Raw genomic sequence first — 20,269 nt, 5'->3', positions numbered from 1 at the left:
GTCTTTAACAGAGTCTCTTGGGTGGAGCTTCAGAGAGGGTGGCAACGATGAAGATGATGGTGCACGTAGAGAATCTTCAACTGTGGGGATGAGTGGAGGTTGATAACAGAGTGAAGATTCAAAGGGGAGAGTCCAGTGGCTGAAGCTGTCACAGAGCTGTGTGCATACGCAACCGTTTATTTATTTATTGATGACAGCAGCGAGCATGACTTCTGATTGGTCAGGTTTAGGTGGAGCCCTGACTGAAGCTTGATTAAACTTCTGCAGGAAATCTGAACCCGACACCACAACCTTCCACGCCATTCAAGTCACAGTGTGTCCACCCCACACGTAGCTACATTTGTCAGGAGGTGAACATGAGGTCACGTGGAAGGTTACGGCGTAAGTTACTCAGATTACTTCCAGGAGTCTATACCAAGCTTTAGTCTGAGTTGAGTCAGCCGAGGTTCAGAACAGTGGATCCTCACATCGCTCATTCAGAGACTTCCTCAAGTGTTTGTGTGAATACAGAGAGACACAGCTCTGCTTTATTCATAATTACTAGTGAATAAATTGATCTGCAATAACTGATGTTAGCAAGGAAAACATTACACACTGCTAACATTACCTTAACACAGAGCTTCACAAGGAGACAATCAGCGTCAGACACAAAGTTCAGGACAGAAAAACTTTGGAAAGGGAAGAGAAAAACCAGGGAGGCGTTTGTGGGACAGAGGGTCCACAGCCACAAACATTCTGACCAATCACAGCACTCCATTTCATTCTGTTTTTGTTACATTTCTGAACACGTTTGTACACATGATGAAAGCACAGATGGTGTTTGTGTGTCCTTCTTAAACTTAGTGTGAATGTTTCATCATGTAGAACTACTTAGAACAAAGTCTTTGGGAACATTTGGAGAACACGTTTAGGAAAGTAACATCCTGGTAGAACATTTTCTTAAAGCAAAGCAGAGCTGCAACATGACTGTGAGGATTCACAATAATAAAGTCACAATACTTTATTATTATGAAGCCTAAAGTGCACCTTAATGCTGCCAATGAACACACATGTTCTTTGTGAAAGCATGAGCACAGCTGACATGCACCACACTGACCCCACTCGCCCCATTTCTTCATCCACTTCTTGCTCTTGTGCTTGAAATGAGACGCAGACGCAGCAAAAGTCAGAGGCTCTAAAATCCACAAAAAGGGGGCTTGTTAGATCAGGATATTGATGTGATCCATAGAAAACATGGATAATACACCACTTTATTTGAAGACATCTGCAGCACTGCCTCAGTTCTGGATGTTTCCACAGACTCCTCTGTGCACCTAAAGAAAAGGTCAAAGGTCAGCAGCACATGCAGTTGGGACAATTCTTCATTTACAAACAACAGTCGCACAAACTATACAAATATTTTCCTCCAATTAGGACTTTTCACTTGCAGAAATGGTCCTGTGTGATTTGTAGGCTGTGATATAAAAACTAGTTCCTAATGGCAGCGATTCACTCAGTAAACATGTGTTTCCTTCACCAACCTCACACACAGATCCAATAAGATCAGGAAGTGGGCAGTATAGTACAATATGTGTTATTTTGTACTGTGCTGCTGTTAGGGTCCGAAATTGAGTGAAGAGTACAAAACCAAGACAGTCCAGAAGGATGGTCAAAACAATGATTTTATTTGAAACACACGCGCGGGAAGATAATTACTGCACACGTCAGCAAGGATCTTCACCCAAAATACATTTCAGATTGCTTTTATACTGTCAGGGTATTGTGACGCCCCCTCATGCGTTTACAAGCACATAATTTGCTTCCTAAGAACATTATTTGCAACTTGTACAGACAATAATCTATTCTAAGAAATAAATGCAGACACAGAGGTTCCTCTTGCTGGCTCTTTCTTCCAAATAAGGCGATGGTCTTCTTCTTGTCACCTGTTGTTAAGCAGGGTCTAGTACTACAGGGTTGCTAAATACATTCAGGCCTCTGCTCAGATCTGTGTCTGGGTTATATGTGATATATATGTGTGTTGTAAGCATGTATGCAATTAACCTACTATGTTCTCATCTCCCTTCAACATGTATCACCTGGACACTCTCACCAGTGAAGCTTAAAACCTTTTGGATGGAACATCAGCTCTAAACAAGCACAAATATGCATTGTGTATAAAGATATATCAATATAAGAAATGGTTATAACTGCACCTGTAATAAAAGTTAATATGGTGTCAGTGTGTTAAATGTCTCCCTACTATCTCAAAGCTATATGTGATGTTATTAATGCAATGCTAATGCTATAAGATATATTGTAGCAGTAAAACAATTTCTTTTAATTTCACAATTCCTCCTTTTGACCTCTTGACCACAAGAGGTCACCATACCGTGTGCTGCATCACTCCTCGGTCTCCTCAGCCGCTTCCATGTCTATCAATGGCATCATGGACACCGGGGTCACTTCCCCAGGGTCCACTGCCCTCGTGATTACCTTTTCCAACAATCTTCGGACACAAGGAATGAGGCAGCACCCACAGGTGACCAAAATCCCTAGAAAGACAGCAATAGAAAGCATTGCAGAAATCACAAACCCCTTCCACTGCCCGAACACGGATGTCACCCAGCCCTCAAGGGGATTCTCAATCCCTGAATCTTCATGCATGGTCCTGGACAGGGTTCTAAGGCCCTCCAGGGCTCGGGTTACTGAGCCATCTGGGGCAGTGTTGTTGGGGATGAAGGTGCAGCACTGATCGCCAAACATGGCACAGACCCCTCCCCGTTCTGCCAACAACATGTCCAGGGCCATGCGATTTTGGACCCCCATCAGTGAGGTCGGGCCCAACTGTTCCACTACCCCGTCAAAGGCATCCCTGCTTAGGTTTGAGAGTCTCAGCACATTATAATGAACGTAGTTTATCCTGTCCACATTCTTGTTTGGGGTCACTGGAAAGAAAGCAGAGATTATTGGTAAGTTTTCAAACCCGGCTGCTATTTGGTCCACTAATTTATACTCGTTTGGAACTCCCCTGGGCACTCCTATGGAGTCAATCCAGGTGGGTGAATCCATTCTAGGATCGTATGCATGTGTTCCCTGAGTGCTTCTTTTGCTCAATATGTGTCTCTTACGTCTGACTGCCAATGTGCGGGTGTTTCTTTCGGGCATAACTTTCACTTTGTTCCCAATTAATGTCAGTGGAGCTCCCAACCTTACCATTGCACACGTCCCAACACTTCCCAGAGGAACACGGACCAGGAGAGTTCTCTGCCCACAGTAATAATATAGCCCACTTCTTGCCCAGTTCCCGATTAATGTAGTTGAATGGTTTTTCATATTGGTGGTTCTCCCTGTGATTGCCACAGAGCACCAAGTAGGGTCGATATCTCCCAGTGTGTATCTCGGTTTATCTGTAGAGAACTTAAAGCACGTGTAATTATCCTTTCTGGGTCTGAATGGTCCTACCTGTGTCTGCTTGTCAATTGGTGGGAAGAGACTGGCCAAGATTGAACAGTTGCCAGTACTCACCGCCTCCCTTGTCAGTCGAAGCATGCAGTCATAGCCCCACTTGTCCTCTGGATACAGTGGTGCGGGTTCTGTAAACAACCGCGGCCTAGCTGAAGCACAAGCAACACAGTTAGATACCTGTTGTTCTTTAGCATTTTGTGCCATCCAGTCCAGCCATAGATTACTGTCACTGAAACCAGTGGCACGTTCAATCAAATCCTGAGGCTTCAGCCTAGTGTAATCCACCATCAGGACTCGTCTCTTTTGCTCCTCACGTGCAACAGTTAACGACTCGTTTCCCCAGTTCCCTGTACTATTTGTGGCAGGAGTTTTTATGACCGGTTTGGGCTGTGGGTTGACTAGATTCACTCTGATCACCCCTGTCGGGTCTGTCCCTGACACATCTACCCCTATCACCAGGTAGAACACGCCTCCCGGACTACCTGACCTGGGCAGAGAGTTCCAGGGTCCCAGAGAAAGAGTGATAGGGTTCTGGGAAGCAGAGAAATCCCTCTGAATTGCTATTCCTTTCAGTCCTTCAGGGACATGTGGCTGCCACCTTACTCCTGTCCAAGCTACCACATTGCCCCACCCAGGAATGCACCACTGCCCTGCCGTGCCCCGTCAGAACAGGGCGGACTCCCCTGGTGGAGTGAGGGTTCCCTCCCCGGGTACAAATATCAGGATGACTGCAAACCCACACATCATATCCCCTCCAGCTGCTGTTTGCTCCTTTACAATTAATCACTCCACACAAATCAAACGTGTATGAGCTTGTGGACCCTTTAACGTAGTCCAGTTCTATGCCATTAAATGCGCTGAGACACCCATCCCCTTTACCCGAGACCTCACGCTTTGGTCTTCTCAATGGCCACATCTCAGTATTCAGTTTCTCAGTTGGCGGTGGGCTGGGCTGGCCGCCGTGCTCAGACAGGTTCCCTGGGGCGGTCTGCAAAAAATACACAAGAAAACACACGGCCAGAACTAATACTATCTGACATAGCAAGCATGTGGTTATGAGAAGCATTTTTACCAATTTCTTCTCTTCACGTGTCCCATTACGTGTCTCTGATTCGTGTGGGTGCATTGTGTTGTGTGAAATTTGTACTTTTAGCATAAAATAGTGCTCCTTTCTTTCTCCTTAATTTGTTACCACTCCTTTGTGTTGACGTGGCGATCTCCTCCTTGGCTGTTCTTCTTGCTTCGGCCTCCCAGGTGGACTACTGGTCGGCCCGTTGCACAGGTGAGAGGATTTATTCTGCCTCTGATTCTCGTTGGCACCCGTGTCTAGTATGGCTGGGTTGTCCTGCACCAAGCTCTCTTCTGCTGCTGCGCACTGCGTCCAATGGAACCAGGTGTCGCCTTTCCCTTTCAGCCGAACCGCTGTGGTCGTCCTGGCCGTCACCTCGTACGGACCAGTCCAGCGGGGTTCTTTCCACTTCCGCTTGATGACTTTCAGCCACACTGCTTTTGCGTCTGGGACCTCCCTTCCTGCTGTGGGTCCTCCAGAGGTAACCTGTGTTGTGAAACTGGACACAAGAGCTTTCAACTCATTAAAATATTCAACATGAGACCTGTTACTTTTTCTGGGCTGCTCCTCCGGAACCATTGTCCAGGGCGCCGGAAACTGCCGTCCTGTCAGCAGCTCGTAGGGCGTGAAACCTGTTGATTGGTTAACAGAGCATCTTATGGTCATCAAAGCAATTGGCAGGGCTGCAACCCAGTTTAACCCTGTCTGCGCGCAGATCTTAGCTAACTTGTTCTTCAAATTTAGGTTCATTCTTTCTACTTTCCCCTGGGACTGCGGATGATACACTGTCCCAAACTTATGCTGGACTCCCAACATTTTCTCCACCTCTGCCAAATCTTGATTTCTGAAATGGGTTCCATTATCTGATCTAATTCTCTTGGGAAACCCATGCCTTGGTATGTAGTGGTTAATCAAACATTTGATCACACTTTTTGCATCCTCTCTTTTAGTCGCCCATGCCTCTGGCCAGCCGGTCAGAGCATCCACACATACCAACAAATACCTGACCCCTCCTGGTCCTGGATCGATCATGTCGGTGAAGTCAATCACGATTTCTTCTCCAGGCCTCTCTGGCATGAGGAACTTACCTGTTTCTGGCTTCACCGCTGGCTTTGGGTTGTGTGCCCCACAAATTAGACAAGTTCTAGCTTTCTCCTTTATCATGTTTTTCAGCTCAGGATGCCACCAGTGACACAGGTTTCTCTCCATCTGTGTTACTCCCACATGAGCAAGCCCGTGCGCTTCACTCACTTTCCTTTCGGCCAGCTTGGCTGTTAGAACTGGTCGCCCGTGAGGTCCTCGCCACAGACCTCCTTCTTTCCGGGCTCCTCGGTTCTGCCACACCTCCTTTTCCTCTTGGGTGGCTTCTTCCTGGGCCTGTCTGGCTTCCTCCAACACATCAGTGCTTGGTTCCTCCTCAGCAGTGACCTCCACCATTTGCCTTCGTCCTTTGTAGCCTGCAGCTTCTTTTGCGGCTTCATCTGCTTTCTGGTTCCCTTTGGCCACCATTGTGGTTTCCTGAGAGTGTCCTTTGCATTTTATAATACTTACCTCCTCTGGGTCATTCAGAGCTTCTTCCAGTTCCTCCATTTCCTTCTTGTGGCATATTGGGGCATTGGTTGCCGTTCTGAACCCGGCTCTCTTCCACTGAGCAAGTTCCACGTGGGCTGCCCCAAAAGCATAAGCTGAATCAGTGTGAATGTTCACCCTCATGTCCTTGGCCAGTCTGAGGGCTCGAGTCAGGGCTATTACTTCAGCTCTCTGTGCTGACTGTTGACCCTCAATTCTTCCAGCTTCTTTCACCTCATACTGGTTTCCTCTTCTGCAGACCACAGCGTAGCCTGCTTTCAATCCTTCTTCATCCCGGTGACAGCAGCCGTCGGTGAACCAGTCCTCGGCTCCGGGGATGGGCTCCGCTTTCAGGTCTTCTCTGACTTTCTCTTCAGCTTCAGCTTTTTTGGCACAGTCGTGTGGTTCCCCTGACCCCATCAAGTCCGCCATATTGATTCCTTCATGTGTGAATGTCAAGTTTGGAGCGTCTAGGACTTTGCTCAACCTCTGCTGTGTCAGTGGTGTCATGGTGAAGGCTTGTGAGTTCACGTATGCTACTACACTGTGTGTGGTGAGCACTTTAAGTGGATGTTCTCTCACTACATGTGCTGTTTTCTGGATGATTTTTGCTACCCCAGCTGCGTGTTGTGTGCATGTGGGATGCCTGGCCTCTGTTGGGTTTAGTCTTATGCTGACATACATAAGCACATCTCTGCCTCCTCCTTTTTTCTGAAACAACACCCCATTTACAATCCCATGTGTTTCAGAAACATCAAGGTAAAATGGTTCGTCATAGTTAGGTGTAGCAAGGTCTGTGGCTCTTGACAGGTCTTGCTTCAATGAAATGAATGCTGTTTCTGTTTGTGGTGTCCAGGGCAATTCAGCCTTAAGGTTTCGGACGCCCACCTTTTTTATTAGGTCCCTTAAAGGGGCCGTTTTGCCTGCATAGTTAGGAATGAACTGTCTGCTATACCCTGTCAAACCCAGGAAGGAAAGGAGCTCCTTTACTGTTCGTGGTTTGGGGTGCGTCAGAATCTGATCTCTGTGTGTGTTCATCAAGCCCACTGACCTGTGTGCGATTACACGGCCCAGAAACGTTACTTCTGGTCGGACCAACTGCAGTTTTTCTTTACTTACTTTGAACCCACATTCTGCCAATCGGTTCAGGACCACGAGCGAAGCTGCTGTACAGGCCGATGCTGACGGGGCTGCAATGAGAAGATCATCTACATACTGTATCAGTGTGCAACCTTCAGGCAGGTGGCATGGTGAAAGTGCATCCTTCAGTACCTGGTTGAAAATGCCCGGGGACAGGGCAAAGCCTTGTGGCAGGCGTGTGTATCTGTACTGTTGGCCTCTGTATGTAAATGAAAAAATGTCCCTAAGTGACTCATGCAGAGGGAGACAAAAGAAAGCATTAGCAAGATCAATACATGTAAACCACTTTTGGTCCCATGATATGGCGGTTAACGCCGTGTATGGGTTTGGCACAGGCACAGTGTCAGTGCGCAGTATGGCATTAATGGCCCTGAGGTCATGTGCCATCCTGTACTTTCCTGTTCCGTGTTTTTCCACTGGCAAAATAGGTGTGTTCCAAAATGACTGTGAAGGCTCAAGCACACCTACTTCCAGCAGCCCTTCAATGGTTTCTGCAATGCCTTCCTCAGCCTCTGGTTTGTGTCTGTATTGTGGTCTATTAATTGGTGCCTCAGACTTCAGCTGAAACAGGACAGGTGAACAGGTAGCGAGGCCAACGTCAGTGGGCCCCGTCGACCACAGAGTGTCAGGTAGTTGTGAAAGCGCGGCGACTGCATCAGGATGGTCAGTTTTTTCCCTGCCGTGTGTTCTTGAGATTTCCTGATGTTCCAGAACCACTGCATCATTAGACAGACAGGTGATTCGGTACGTTTTGCATTTTGGCGCATACCATACATTTGGAATCTGAGTACTTTGCCACCAAGCGTTATCCAGCGCCCGCTTGACCATCGGTCCCATTTCTCTAGCCTGATGACCTATGTGGACCGCCAATGTGACATGAGGAGCTGAATCTGATCCCATCTCGTACCAAGGCAGTTGTTCGTCCGTCAATTTCACAGCCGCTGCTACTCCCTCTGGGCCAACATAGATATTGTGGCTACGCACGTTCCAAATTTGACCTTCAAGGTCAGATTGAAAGCTTTCTCGGTACATGTCGTCGTCGTCCCTGTCATAAAAAAGAGTGACGTGGTATGGATCACGCGGCGGGGTGTAGACGGCCAGGCTCATTATCCAGGGTCTCCACAGCTGATATTGTCTGAGAATGCCGTCTTCTACTAGCCTTCCCCAGTATATGTCGGCTGTAGCTTGTTCAGAGTCTTTGAGCAGATATTGGTTCTTTGAAAATGTCCCCAGGCACGGGAACTCTTTTCCTCCTGGAAGACTGACAGTAAGCCCATCTGCAGAACACATGATAGTGGCTCCCAGTTTCACGAGCAGATCTCTGCCCATGAGATTTACAGGCACTTGTGGTGACACCACATATTGATGCTTCAAAGTTTGTTTTCCCAGCTTTGTCAGGGCTGGGTCAGTTAGTGGCAGAGTCATCGGGACCCCGGAAAAACCAACCACTGTGACAGTGTGGTTGGAGAGTCTTGCACTGTTTGGTGTGTCTCTCAGTGTTGAGTAAGTAGCTCCAGTGTCCACCAGGAAGGTCAGTGGTGTTCCTTCCACGGTCATTGACAGCATGGGATCTGCCATCCCCACGCTGTCGGGTTTCTCAGGGCCCCGTCAGTATTGCTCCTCCCCCCAGTTCCAGTCGGCCACTGGATACTGAGTGACTGGTGCTGCACCTGGGTTTGGGGCTTGATGCCCTCCTCTGTATGCACCTCTTCCTCTGGGAGCTCCACGTGCCTGGGTTTGGTAGCCTCGCCCTCGATAGTTTGTGGGCGGTTCGGGGCAGTCTCGCGCCCAATGTCCTTCTGCTCCACATCTCAGACAGGCATTCCATGGCGTGTTGCTGGGATTCCCCGTACCACGAGCCCTTTGTCCTCCCCGTGCGGATCCACCACGCCCTCTATACGGTCTACCAGCTCCCCAATTCCCCACGGGTTGTCGCTGCCTTGGTGCATTGACGGGCCAGCGGTCATCAGGGTAGACGTTGGGATCCAGATCTGGCCATTCAGGCACGGGATCAGGCTGGGGCTTCACCACCATTATTTTCTTTGTGGCTTCCTTAACCTCTTTCTTTTTCTCGCCTGCTTTATTTTTTGCTTCCGCCAGCTGCAACTTCACCAGCCACGCCTGCGCTTCCTCCAACTCCTTCTTCTGTTTGTTCACGTCATCTTGCTCCAGCATCAATCTGTGCGTGACGTGCCGCTCCCATTGGGTGGAGTCTGCAACAGCAAAGTCTGGATTCTTTTCTAGATCAGTTCTCACTTGCTTGGGCAGCCCTGCAAGGACCGCAGCACGGAACCACGCCCGACTTTCTCCTTCCCTTCCGGGGTGTATTCCCGTTTCTGACATCCACTGCTCCTTTGCTCTTGCTAAAAACTCACTAGGTGTGTGTTGTGGATCCCAAATTATTTTAGGAATGGCTCCAGTGTTTGGGGTCGGGTACTTCTCACGAACTGCGTCCGCTAAGTCACTCTGCACGTCACGATATGGCACGTCATTAGCGTGATGTGTCGTTCCGGCGATTTCTTCCACATCTGCCAGGCCACAGCCAAGCATACACCTCCCAGCGATCCCGCGGAAGTCTCCAACGGCAATTTCCTCTCCTTCTGTCAACATGTTCAGTTTCCTCAGCCATCTTGCTCCTCCCTCTGTGATGGGTGGTAGTTGTTTGACCAATGCGTCCAGGTCTCTTACCTTGTATGCGCGATAGATTGGTTCGTGTTTGGGGCCCATTATCAGTGGCAAATTCAAACTTGTGGTCGTGGCTTCATCCCTGAACTTCACTCCCTTGCTCTTCTTGGGTTTTTCCAAGCCCCTTGGGACGTCAAACACGGATTGGCGTTGTCCTCTGCCACTGGATGTCCTTCTTGTGCCTGAATCTCTGCTCACTCTCCTGTTGCGCAGTTTAATGCTTGTGCCCGGGTCAGAGGCAGCGCCTTCTATGATGTCTTCCTGTTCTGAGTCCTCTTCTTCTGATGAAATCCTGCGGGCCGTGATTTCTTCCTCTGCGAGCTTCCTCAGAGCGTTCTGCTTCACCAAGGCCAGTGTGTCCAAGACCGCTAGTGCGGCGTCTCTGTCCTCATGCATGAACCCCTGTACTTCTCCTTCCCAACGGTCCTTCCTCACAGAAAGTGACTTACCTGTCTGGAGCTGTCCTTCTCTTTTTGGGGTTGGCAAATCAACAAACGATGGCCTCCTGACCACGTCGTCTGGTGATCCCATGTCCTCAGTTGGAGGCGTGAGTGGAGCCTCGCCATGAGACTCTCCGGGACTCCCAATCTTTCCTGAGTTCTGCATGGTGACGTCATCGTGTGGCGAGGTCAAGTCCCCACCTGCAGCTGAGACTATCAGCGTCCCTGCTTCCTCTGCGGTTGGTTGTCCCCCTGTCATTGTCTCTCCTGGTTGGGTGGTTGTGATTGTGCCTGTGTATCTGACATCTGCGATTCCCCCGAGGACGATGCCAGTTTGTCCATCTGGACCACGCACTTGTCCTCCTTCAAAGGTCATCATAGGCATCACGTAGGGTGGCGGGGCTTCAACTCGAAGAGCCTGAGGCGGGGCACTGGGCAGTTGTGGAATCCACGGGTATATTTTTGGTGTGTGGTGTGTGTTTGCTTCTTGCTCCTTTGAGGTGAGTTTTGTCATCTGATCCTCCATCTTTTTGTTGTCTTCCTGCAACTGGCGCAAAGATTGCATTATACTCACCATGTCCTCTGTTCCCTTTATCTTCTGATCCTCCTCCTTTGCAGGTTCCGTCTTCTCCACTTGTTCCTTCATCCAGGATGGCACTGCATTGCACATCATCATCCACTTACAGCAATTGCCATGCATTGACTTCAGGGCCTTCATTTCCTTTTTTGTTTTCCTGTTGACTGAACGGCCTCCACAGTCCTCCTGTAAATTTTTCAATTTCTTTTCACACCTTTCCCCTTCAGTTTTAAGCACAAGGTCAAGGGGGACTCTGTCATCCGGCGCTTTCTGTTGGGATAGAAAGAGTTTGCTTACCTCAGCCTCCATGGCTTGGCACTCCTTCTCTGCTTCTTTAGATGTACCTGGACAGGCCATCCGTATGGCCTTCTTCAGCTGTTCCACCTGATCCTTCAGTGGTTTGTAACGCCTCTGTCTGCTTCCCGAGCTATCCGCCATTTTGTGTCTCTCCCTGCAAGACAGCACTAACCTCTCCAAAATGGCTGCTGTCGGCTCCTCCCACCGAGTTACCCCCAGACGCTTCCCTGTTCAGTCTCAGAGCCCGTCTCGCCGCTCAAACAGTCACTTCCTCTTTTCTCCTGCTTGGTGACACACACACAATGGTGAACTCAGGACTCACAATTCAGTTGTTATTCCAGCAGTCGTCACAACCAACCCCTTTGGCAACACCCCAATATCAATGTGCGAGAGAAAACTGGAAATGGCAGTTGAAAATCCCCCCAAAAACCCTCAATGTGCCGTAGTGTGTTTGTTCATGCGTTTCATGTTATTTCCAACCCCTTTAAATTTCTGAAAGGCCCCACTTGCTTTCTCAGAAAGCAGGCCAGCTGCACACCACGCACCAGTGAGAAAAGAGGAACCAGGGCCAAGCTCCCCAGGGACCCAGCAGCAGTACTCCTAAGCTAATTTAATAAAATATCACAACATAACAGTCAATAGCCACAATTTCGAACTCAAAATCAAGTGTCTCAAATGTACTTATTGTCACAGGGACCAAATAAACACAAATCCACATTATTCTAAATGTAAGGGAGAAGCCAGGCCTCCCCCTGTAAAAATCGTATCTACAGTAATAAGAGAAGACAGAATCGCAACCCAAGTGTGTGTGAATGCACTCAACCGTTTCAACGTGCAGCTCAGTTCTTGGTCAGAGATGTCTAAGCACAACAAAGGTCACATACAAAACAAGGCAACATCGCATAAAAACCCTCATCATGGGCCTTCTCCAAGGCTGTCCTCTGTAGGTGCCCAGTCACTAGTACCTGCACTCTCGCACAGGTCGGCTATCATGACAAACAGTGCCAGGCTCCTGCTCAACCATTCTTCTAACTCTGATTCTGTAATGTCATCTGCGATGGAAAACTCATAAGGTTCTTCCACCGTTTCACCACGCAGGACACACGTAACCGTAAGCCGATCCTCCCCTAAGGGCACAATACTTATCCGACAGGAACCGGCAATGAGCATGATTCTATGCAACTGGACGGTGGCAGTAGTAAAATCAAAGAAAAGCGGTCCAGTGACCAACAACACTCCTCACTAAATCTCCCAATATTGCCCACAGCAAACTCACAGTAGATATGGAACTGACTATATTCACCTAAATATAAATGCCTATGTCTAAAGTCAGAATAGTAACAGGAATCTTAGCAAAGTTATTTCAACTATTTAACCGACATTACGACAAATATCACAGTTTCACTCCCAAAACCGACAGCCAAAAAACACATGTAGGTGGAAAACAAGGTATTACTCAGTATGAATTTTCTCAATGTATTACAGTATTCACCAGCCGTCAGCATGCATATATTACCTAGCAAACCCAGCCAAAAATCACACAGTAATTGCAAACATAAACATAAAATATAGTTTCACCCAGTCAGTCAATGCCTATCAGGGCGTCAGGGCCAGACACCTACGCACCAAGTGATTAACGGCTCCACATGTCCTTCACTTATGTCACAGACAAATAAAATGCCAAAACAAAAATTCAGTATTTCACCATAAATGTATAATTCAAAGTGACTCTCCTGGCCTTCTCGGGTTAGCTCAGCGCTCCACGAGAAATAATTAAACATGTCCCTTTGCTACCCAATGGGGTTGGACCGCACCCTGCTGTCTGTGTGTAAAGTCTCAAGTTATCCGTAAGTCAACAGTTAAATGGTATAATGTTTAAACTTCAACAAAAAATAACAAGGTGAACATGAATATTCAGCATTTCAAACTCTAACTCAAAAACAGCCACTTCAACCATCTGTATGTTTATAGAAATTAATAAAAAACAATTCAACATATTGACCACAGTAAAAGAGGAACTAGATCTCAAATTGTAAGTGCGTGTGAGGCCTTCAAGAAAGGCCCCGAGAAAAAGGGAAGTGACCGCACCCACTAAGTGTCTTCTGCAATTACTAGCAAATTTCAAATACTATAAATGCGAAAAATGACCACTCATTAACATACAGGGAAATCACTCCAGTAAAGCTTCTTTATTTTACTTTAATCAACAAGTTCTTACTGTGATAGCGATATACGAGTCGCCATGCAATTCAGCTCTCATAATTAGGCTCATAAGATCTATAAACCAGATGAATTAGACCTTGTGCAATATACATGGTATCAATCAAAAAATCAGCCAGTTGGTCTTCTGCTATCACCATAGTTGTGCGATATTCATAGGGAACATCCACCGTTTCACAGGAAATAAAAACCTCTATTGCAATACCTTCAGGTACTGGTCTTAAACTAACTGCCACAAATGCTTCGGTTACATTACCCTCTAAGTCGGACAAAGGGATGTCAGGCCCATCCATTGGTTACATATATTTAAGATGGGACCCTGGTCAACTGCTCTTCTATATTGTCTCAGTGTCTTAATTTAAAATGACATCCTGTCTCATTCATGTTTTGAGTTCTGTATCAATGCACACCAATGTCGCACTTTAAAATCAAAAGAGGAAGTCGCACTCAAAGTCAATGGTAATCTAAGAAAGTCACAGCTGGGTCAGTTGTATACACACAGACATACGGCTTTAAAATATCATAGCAAATTCGTCTCTCACACAGACTTTCTAGACATAAAAACTTTTTACATTATAATACAGAGACGTCTTCTTACAACAATAACAACAATTATCAGGCCCGACATAACACAACCTACAGAATTTCGACAGATTTAAAATAACCCTCCAAGGGACAAACTCTAAGTTTTTTATTGTCAATTACCCAGTATCAGGTCCAACCTGTCTCTGGTCTAATTTCTAAACTCCCTAACAAAATTTGAAAGCGTCCAACGCCCAAGCTCCAAGCTTTACTACCCAAAAAAGCGCAAATACCGTTCTAAACGGTAAAGTGATTTAGTCACTAGTTATTCTGGAGTGTCCCAATCTCCACAGTGACCAACTGACTATCCCTCCTAGAGGACGAAAATACGCGTCCGTACTTCCGGCAAGCGTTACCTCTGGACAATGCGCTTCTTAGCAGTCCAACTGCCGTTCTACAGAAATTTACCTTAATTTAACACAACAATCACAACGGTCCAACCGTCTCACCAATTAAAATAACCAATTACCTATTTTTCTAAATTCTCCTAAATCTTTTATCACGTATTCCTTATCTTTATCACAGTAATATTATTGTCGACAGAATATATTTGCCTTTGCAAATTTTAAACCATCACAGCACAAACATTTACCAGCAATCTAATGAGTAGACATTAATTTCAACATCCAATTCGGCACACTTTGGAATAATTCAACAGGTAGTGCCTACCTTTTAGATGGGCTGCCCTTTGTCCACTCAGTTCGACCGCCGGATATGTTTGCGTGACCTCCTCGGACGTCCAAACCACCAGGAAATCTTTCCTCAACTCAACCCGCGGCCAATGCACCAAATGTTAGGGTCCGAAATTGAGTGAAGAGTACAAAACCAAGACAGTCCAGAAGGATGGTCAAAACAATGATTTTATTTGAAACACACGCGCGGGAAGATAATTACTGCACACGTCAGCAAGGATCTTCACCCAAAATACATTTCAGATTGCTTTTATACTGTCAGGGTATTGTGACGCCCCCTCATGCGTTTACAAGCACATAATTTGCTTCCTAAGAACATTATTTGCAACTTGTACAGACAATAATCTATTCTAAGAAATAAATGCAGACACAGAGGTTCCTCTTGCTGGCTCTTTCTTCCAAATAAGGCGATGGTCTTCTTCTTGTCACCTGTTGTTAAGCAGGGTCTAGTACTACAGGGTTGCTAAATACATTCAGGCCTCTGCTCAGATCTGTGTCTGGGTTATATGTGATATATATGTGTGTTGTAAGCATGTATGCAATTAACCTACTATGTTCTCATCTCCCTTCAACATGTATCACCTGGACACTCTCACCAGTGAAGCTTGAAACCTTTTGGATGGAACATCAGCTCTAAACAAGCACAAATATGCATTGTGTATAAAGATATATCAATATAAGAAATGGTTATAACTGCACCTGTAATAAAAGTTAATATGGTGTCAGTGTGTTAAATGTCTCCCTACTATCTCAAAGCTATATGTGATGTTATTAATGCAATGCTAATGCTATAAGATATATTGTAGCAGTAAAACAATTTCTTTTAATTTCACACTGCCCAAACTAAAGATCTGCTGAAGTGTTGGAAATGATTCAGATGTTTATTTTGGACGATACAGAAGATCAGACATGAAAGTGGAGATAACACAGAAGACCTGCAGCAAAGGGTCAGAGGTCAGACTATTTTTTTGTTTAAAGATTAGGAACTGTTTAAGTTCCTAATCTTTGTTTTCTTTGTGAAGCCGACAACATCTGGAGCTTTTTGACTCATAGAAACATCATTTTGTTCTTTAGATGACAGCAGATTGGGACTGAATAATCAATCACTATCAAACCAATAAAGATGCTGATTTTACAGGAACTTTGTTGGAGAAGCTGTAAAGACATGAAACTGGTGGAGATCCCAAACCAGTTGATAGTGCTGATTATTCCAAATAAAGCTGTTTTCCATTTGAGATGAAATGACTTTCTGTCCTGATATATAATAAAGATGTTAGTTGTTTTTGAGCCCCTGTATTAAAAGTAGATCCAGTTTAAAGTCAGCTTGAGTTTGATGTCTTTATGTCAAAGCTGCTCATGATGTTGAGCTGCTGATGGAATAAAAACAGGTAAAAATCTGCCTCAATATAAAAGCATGTAGTCCAGACTTAAATGTAGCCTATTGTTAGCTGAGGTCCACACACAGTGTTTGACAGTGTAAACTGTGTGAAAGGGCTGCTGGTGGAGCTCACTAGGATGAGCAGGTGACCATGTGCCACGAGGTGGAGAGCAGCTGGCCTGGCTTTGATTCTGACCACGCCCCTTTCTCTCTCCCTCTGCTTTGCTGTCACTTATCTTCACTGCTCTGTCCAATAAAGCTGAAAAAGGCCCCAAATCAAAGAAATCTGCTGCAGCCTCTGAAATGTCTTCTGTTTCCTTCCCGACGGCTTTTTTCACCGTCAGCCCATCAGACAGTCCAGCAGCATTTATGATGATGTCATGATGTTGAAGAGACTGCTATGGTGGCCTCCCATGACCCCCAGCCTCATCTACACTGAGATGCAGACATTTGAAAACAACTGAATAATAGTCCAACACAACAGTCTGTGAACAGACACACACTGAGCTTTCATAGAGTCAAAGGAGTCAATCAAACACAGCTAGTTGAGTCATTTCTTGTGTGAGTCTAAAGTGAATCTAGTATTTGAAAGTCCACTTCCTGTATTTGTTGTTGAAGACTTCTTCAGCTTCTTCTCAAGGACATCAGCTGCTTGTTTGGCAGCAGAGGCAGTTAAGAAGCTTCCTGAAAAACACTGAACAGTGAGTTCACTGTGGCATATGACAAATTCAGCTTTCTATGTGCAAATGTGTCTGTGTCAACCTTTCAAATGCTGTTGAATCCAAAACATCAGCGGCTCCTTGGCTGCTCACTTCATGCACTTCTGTCTTTGTGACAGTCCAATGACATCACAGCTGTTTCCACCCCCAGTGTCTCAGGACTGGACACCTTTAAACATGTGGAGGATCAAACAGCCGTCCAGCTAAACATACATGAAACTATCAAAGCTGACAATCATTCCAATAACATCTAATGGTACATATATATAGACACAGGACTACAAGGAAATGGCTCTCAGCATCTGGCTGTGGGAACAAATGATCCCTGTTTGTGTTCAAATTGTGTGCATGTTTTAGACGTGTGTCACATGTAGAAACACAAAAATCCCACAATGACACAAAGAAGCTGAAAGATGACGTGTGTAAAGTTTGTCTTTGGGAGGGTTGAGGCTGTTTTTAGACCTTTGATAGTTTCCAATCCAGTTCTGAAAGACAGAAATAAAAACAACATCATTAAGATCAGATCATGGAGCTGTTTCCTGCCTTGTTTCTAGCTTCACATTACAAGACTTTACTACAATAAAGATGCTAACATGTATCTGTAGGAACAACATCATTGGATCTGTAACAACTGGAGCCAAACCAGTGGCCTCTGCTGGAAGCAACACAGAAACACTGAGAACTTTAAACATTGATTATATTGAGATAAGCAGCCGACCCAGTCTAGATAAAGGCGAGCAGCTGGGACCGCTGCTGCACCAAAAACAGGTTTCAGTGTTTCCATGTGTGTGTGTGTGATGTCTTTACTTATACTGGTCAATAGACTTTAGTCAACACATGATTGAAAGGTGTTACACATGAAATAAAAACAGTGTTTCATCTTTATTCCTCTGAAGCAGCTGCATTATAACCAATCTGCTCCTTTGTGGCCTTTAAAACAGCTTAAATAACTGTTGTTATATTTGTTTCTGCTCCTCTTGGACAGACGACTCTTGAAAAGACATTTTTGAATTTCAATGTGACTTTAACTGGATAAATATGGGATATATAAACGTCCCTCTGCAACAAACTGATTCCAGCTTCTACCTCATGATAGGAATGTTTTTGTGGCTCAAGATGACCTGATATCTTTCATGATGGAGACATTTGACACATGTTTCACATATTATAGACCAACAAGTTATTCATAGCAGTTTAAATACGGGGAGTCACTTTTGGGCCCAGCAGATAAAACAGAGCCAATATTTCCTTCTTTATTTAAGTGACGTGTGTCACAGATGTGACCTAGTAAAGTGTAGCTGAACATTAGTAACGTTATTAACACTCTCATGGCGTGCTTTGAAGTTAGCGTCAGCGACAGTGCACTTAGGGAAAAAAAAAACCTGCCAGGTATCGCCCCTTTGGGGCTGATATTTTGTGTGTTGATGATTTAAAAGCAGGCCTGCAAGATTGGGAGCAAAAGCGCTATAAAATACTTTAATTGAGAGCAAATATAAGGCTTCTCTAGATTACAATTGGCTTCTGAGAAAATTCTCCTACCTAGGACGCTGACCATATTAGATGGTAAATCCTGTGTTTAAGAGGATTGTAGCGATTCAATCCATTTCAAAAGCAATAAGAATTGTTTTTGTTTTTGGAATGACGAAATATTGTTTTCAGTTGATATTTAAATTCATGCACGGTTTTCCACTATCAGCAATGATCGTTATGAATGCATGTGATTGGTATAAATGCAAATGCAGAGGACTGTGACTGGACTGATGATGTGGACTAAATGTGACTGACTTAAAATTGAGAAGACAATAACTATTTTAGGGTTAGTCACTTCTAATGTATGGAGGACCAGAAGAGCCACGCGCATCGAAATAAAAATTTCTGTGCTTTAATAATGAATTTTAGAATAAATTCTGCAATTGTAAATTCATTTTTGAATTCCAATTTAATAAACTGCATTTCAAAATCCTTTTTCCAATTGCATTTCAAAATCCTTTTTCCAATTGCACTTTAATAAACTGCATTTCAAAATCCTTTTTCCAGTTGCACTTTAATAAACTGCAGTTCAAAATCCTTTTTCCACTTGCAATTTAATAAACTGCAGTTCAAAATCCTTTTTCCACCTGCAATTTAATAAACTGCAGTTCAAAATCCTTTTTCCACCTGCAATTTAATAAACTGCAGTTCAAAATCCTTTTTCCACCTGCAATTTAATAAACTGCAGTTCAAAATCCTTTTTCCACTTGCAATTTAATAAACTGCAGTTCAAAATCCTTTTCCACTTGCAATTTAATAAACTGCAGTTCAAAATCCTTTTTCCACTTGCAATTTAATAAACTGCAGTTCAAAATCCTTTTTCCACTTGCAATTTAATAAACTGCAGTTCAAAATCCTTTTTCCACTTGCAATTTAATAAACTGCAGTTCAAAATCCATTTCCCTTTCCTGTTCGCTCTGGGATTAGCTGCTGGATTAGCTGCTGGATTAGCTCTTCGATTAACAACTTGCTGGAGGCTATTCAAATTAGCCACACCGTGGGATGTAAGGAGCTCTCTGATTGGTTGGTTGGACACAGGCTGTCTGCCAGCCTGGATTTTCTAGCTCAAAGCTTCTCCCTGCTACGGCGTGTGTGCTTGTACAAAAGGCCGTTCAGCGTCGGGATTTACACTCGGCTCGACACGGATATGTGAAGAATGAAGGGACCCTGCAGCGAAACGGAGAGCCAACCTCTGACTGAGTGCCTGTCTACACATTCTGACCACCTGTTGAAGGTAAGGTGCTAACGTGGCTAACGCTAGCGTCACCGCACGTAGCCCCGTTATTTTAAGATCATCTTAGCTAATGAAAGTTTTACGTCGCAGCTGTACGAGCTCGCTACGTGTTTTATAAGCTGCTGTGCTCTTCACAAATAAAGCTGGAAGCAGCTCAGACTGTTAGAACCAGCACTGAGCCCTGTTACATTTATACGGTGTTAGAGCAATGGCTGCAACCTACAGCCTTTAAACTAGCGATTACAAATGCTGACAGTAAACTCATCAGTCCAGATGTTACCACATTACTCTGTGGTACTTAAGAGTTAAAACAACTGAGACAGGCTGATTAAAATAACAGCTGTCAGTTCTCTCATTCAACATATAAAGACTGGAGATCACACTACTGATTTCAGTTCATTTAATATGTGAGTGCACAGATTCATTCTCAACTGGACATAAATGATGATCAAAGGTTGTATATATGATGAATTCATCAAATCCCAGCCTCTAACACAGTGCGCTGAATCTTAGCTTTGAATGTCCAGTATATTCTAATCAGTGCAATGTAAGCATTCACCGAACCTATAGTATCTACACCTGTGTGGCAAATGTGTGGTAAAGATACAGATAATGAAATTTAATTATTAATACAATATACATCATGAAAAATGAAAGCTGAAATTGATTCAGTTTAGTACTTTTCTCTGTATG

At 44.9% G+C, this 20,269-nt stretch overlaps 1 protein-coding gene across 1 annotated transcript; it reads right to left on the bottom strand.

The window, feature by feature from the left end:
* Positions 1–2,379: 2,379 nt before the first annotated feature.
* LOC120435197 lies at positions 2,380–8,800 on the bottom strand. The gene is made up of 5 exons (XM_039604278.1): positions 4,637–8,800; positions 4,324–4,432; positions 3,759–3,926; positions 2,573–2,924; positions 2,380–2,485 (listed from the first exon to the last, which is right to left on the bottom strand). Exons 1-5 carry the CDS (start codon positions 8,798–8,800, stop codon positions 2,380–2,382), a joined length of 4,899 nt encoding a protein of 1,632 aa, XP_039460212.1.
* Between the last annotated feature and the right edge of the window lie 11,469 nt (positions 8,801–20,269).

Source organism: Oreochromis aureus, linkage group 3, assembly GCF_013358895.1.
Source record: "Oreochromis aureus strain Israel breed Guangdong linkage group 3, ZZ_aureus, whole genome shotgun sequence".
NCBI lineage: Eukaryota > Metazoa > Chordata > Actinopteri > Cichliformes > Cichlidae > Oreochromis > Oreochromis aureus.
This window is presented reverse-complemented; position numbering and strand designations above follow the sequence as displayed.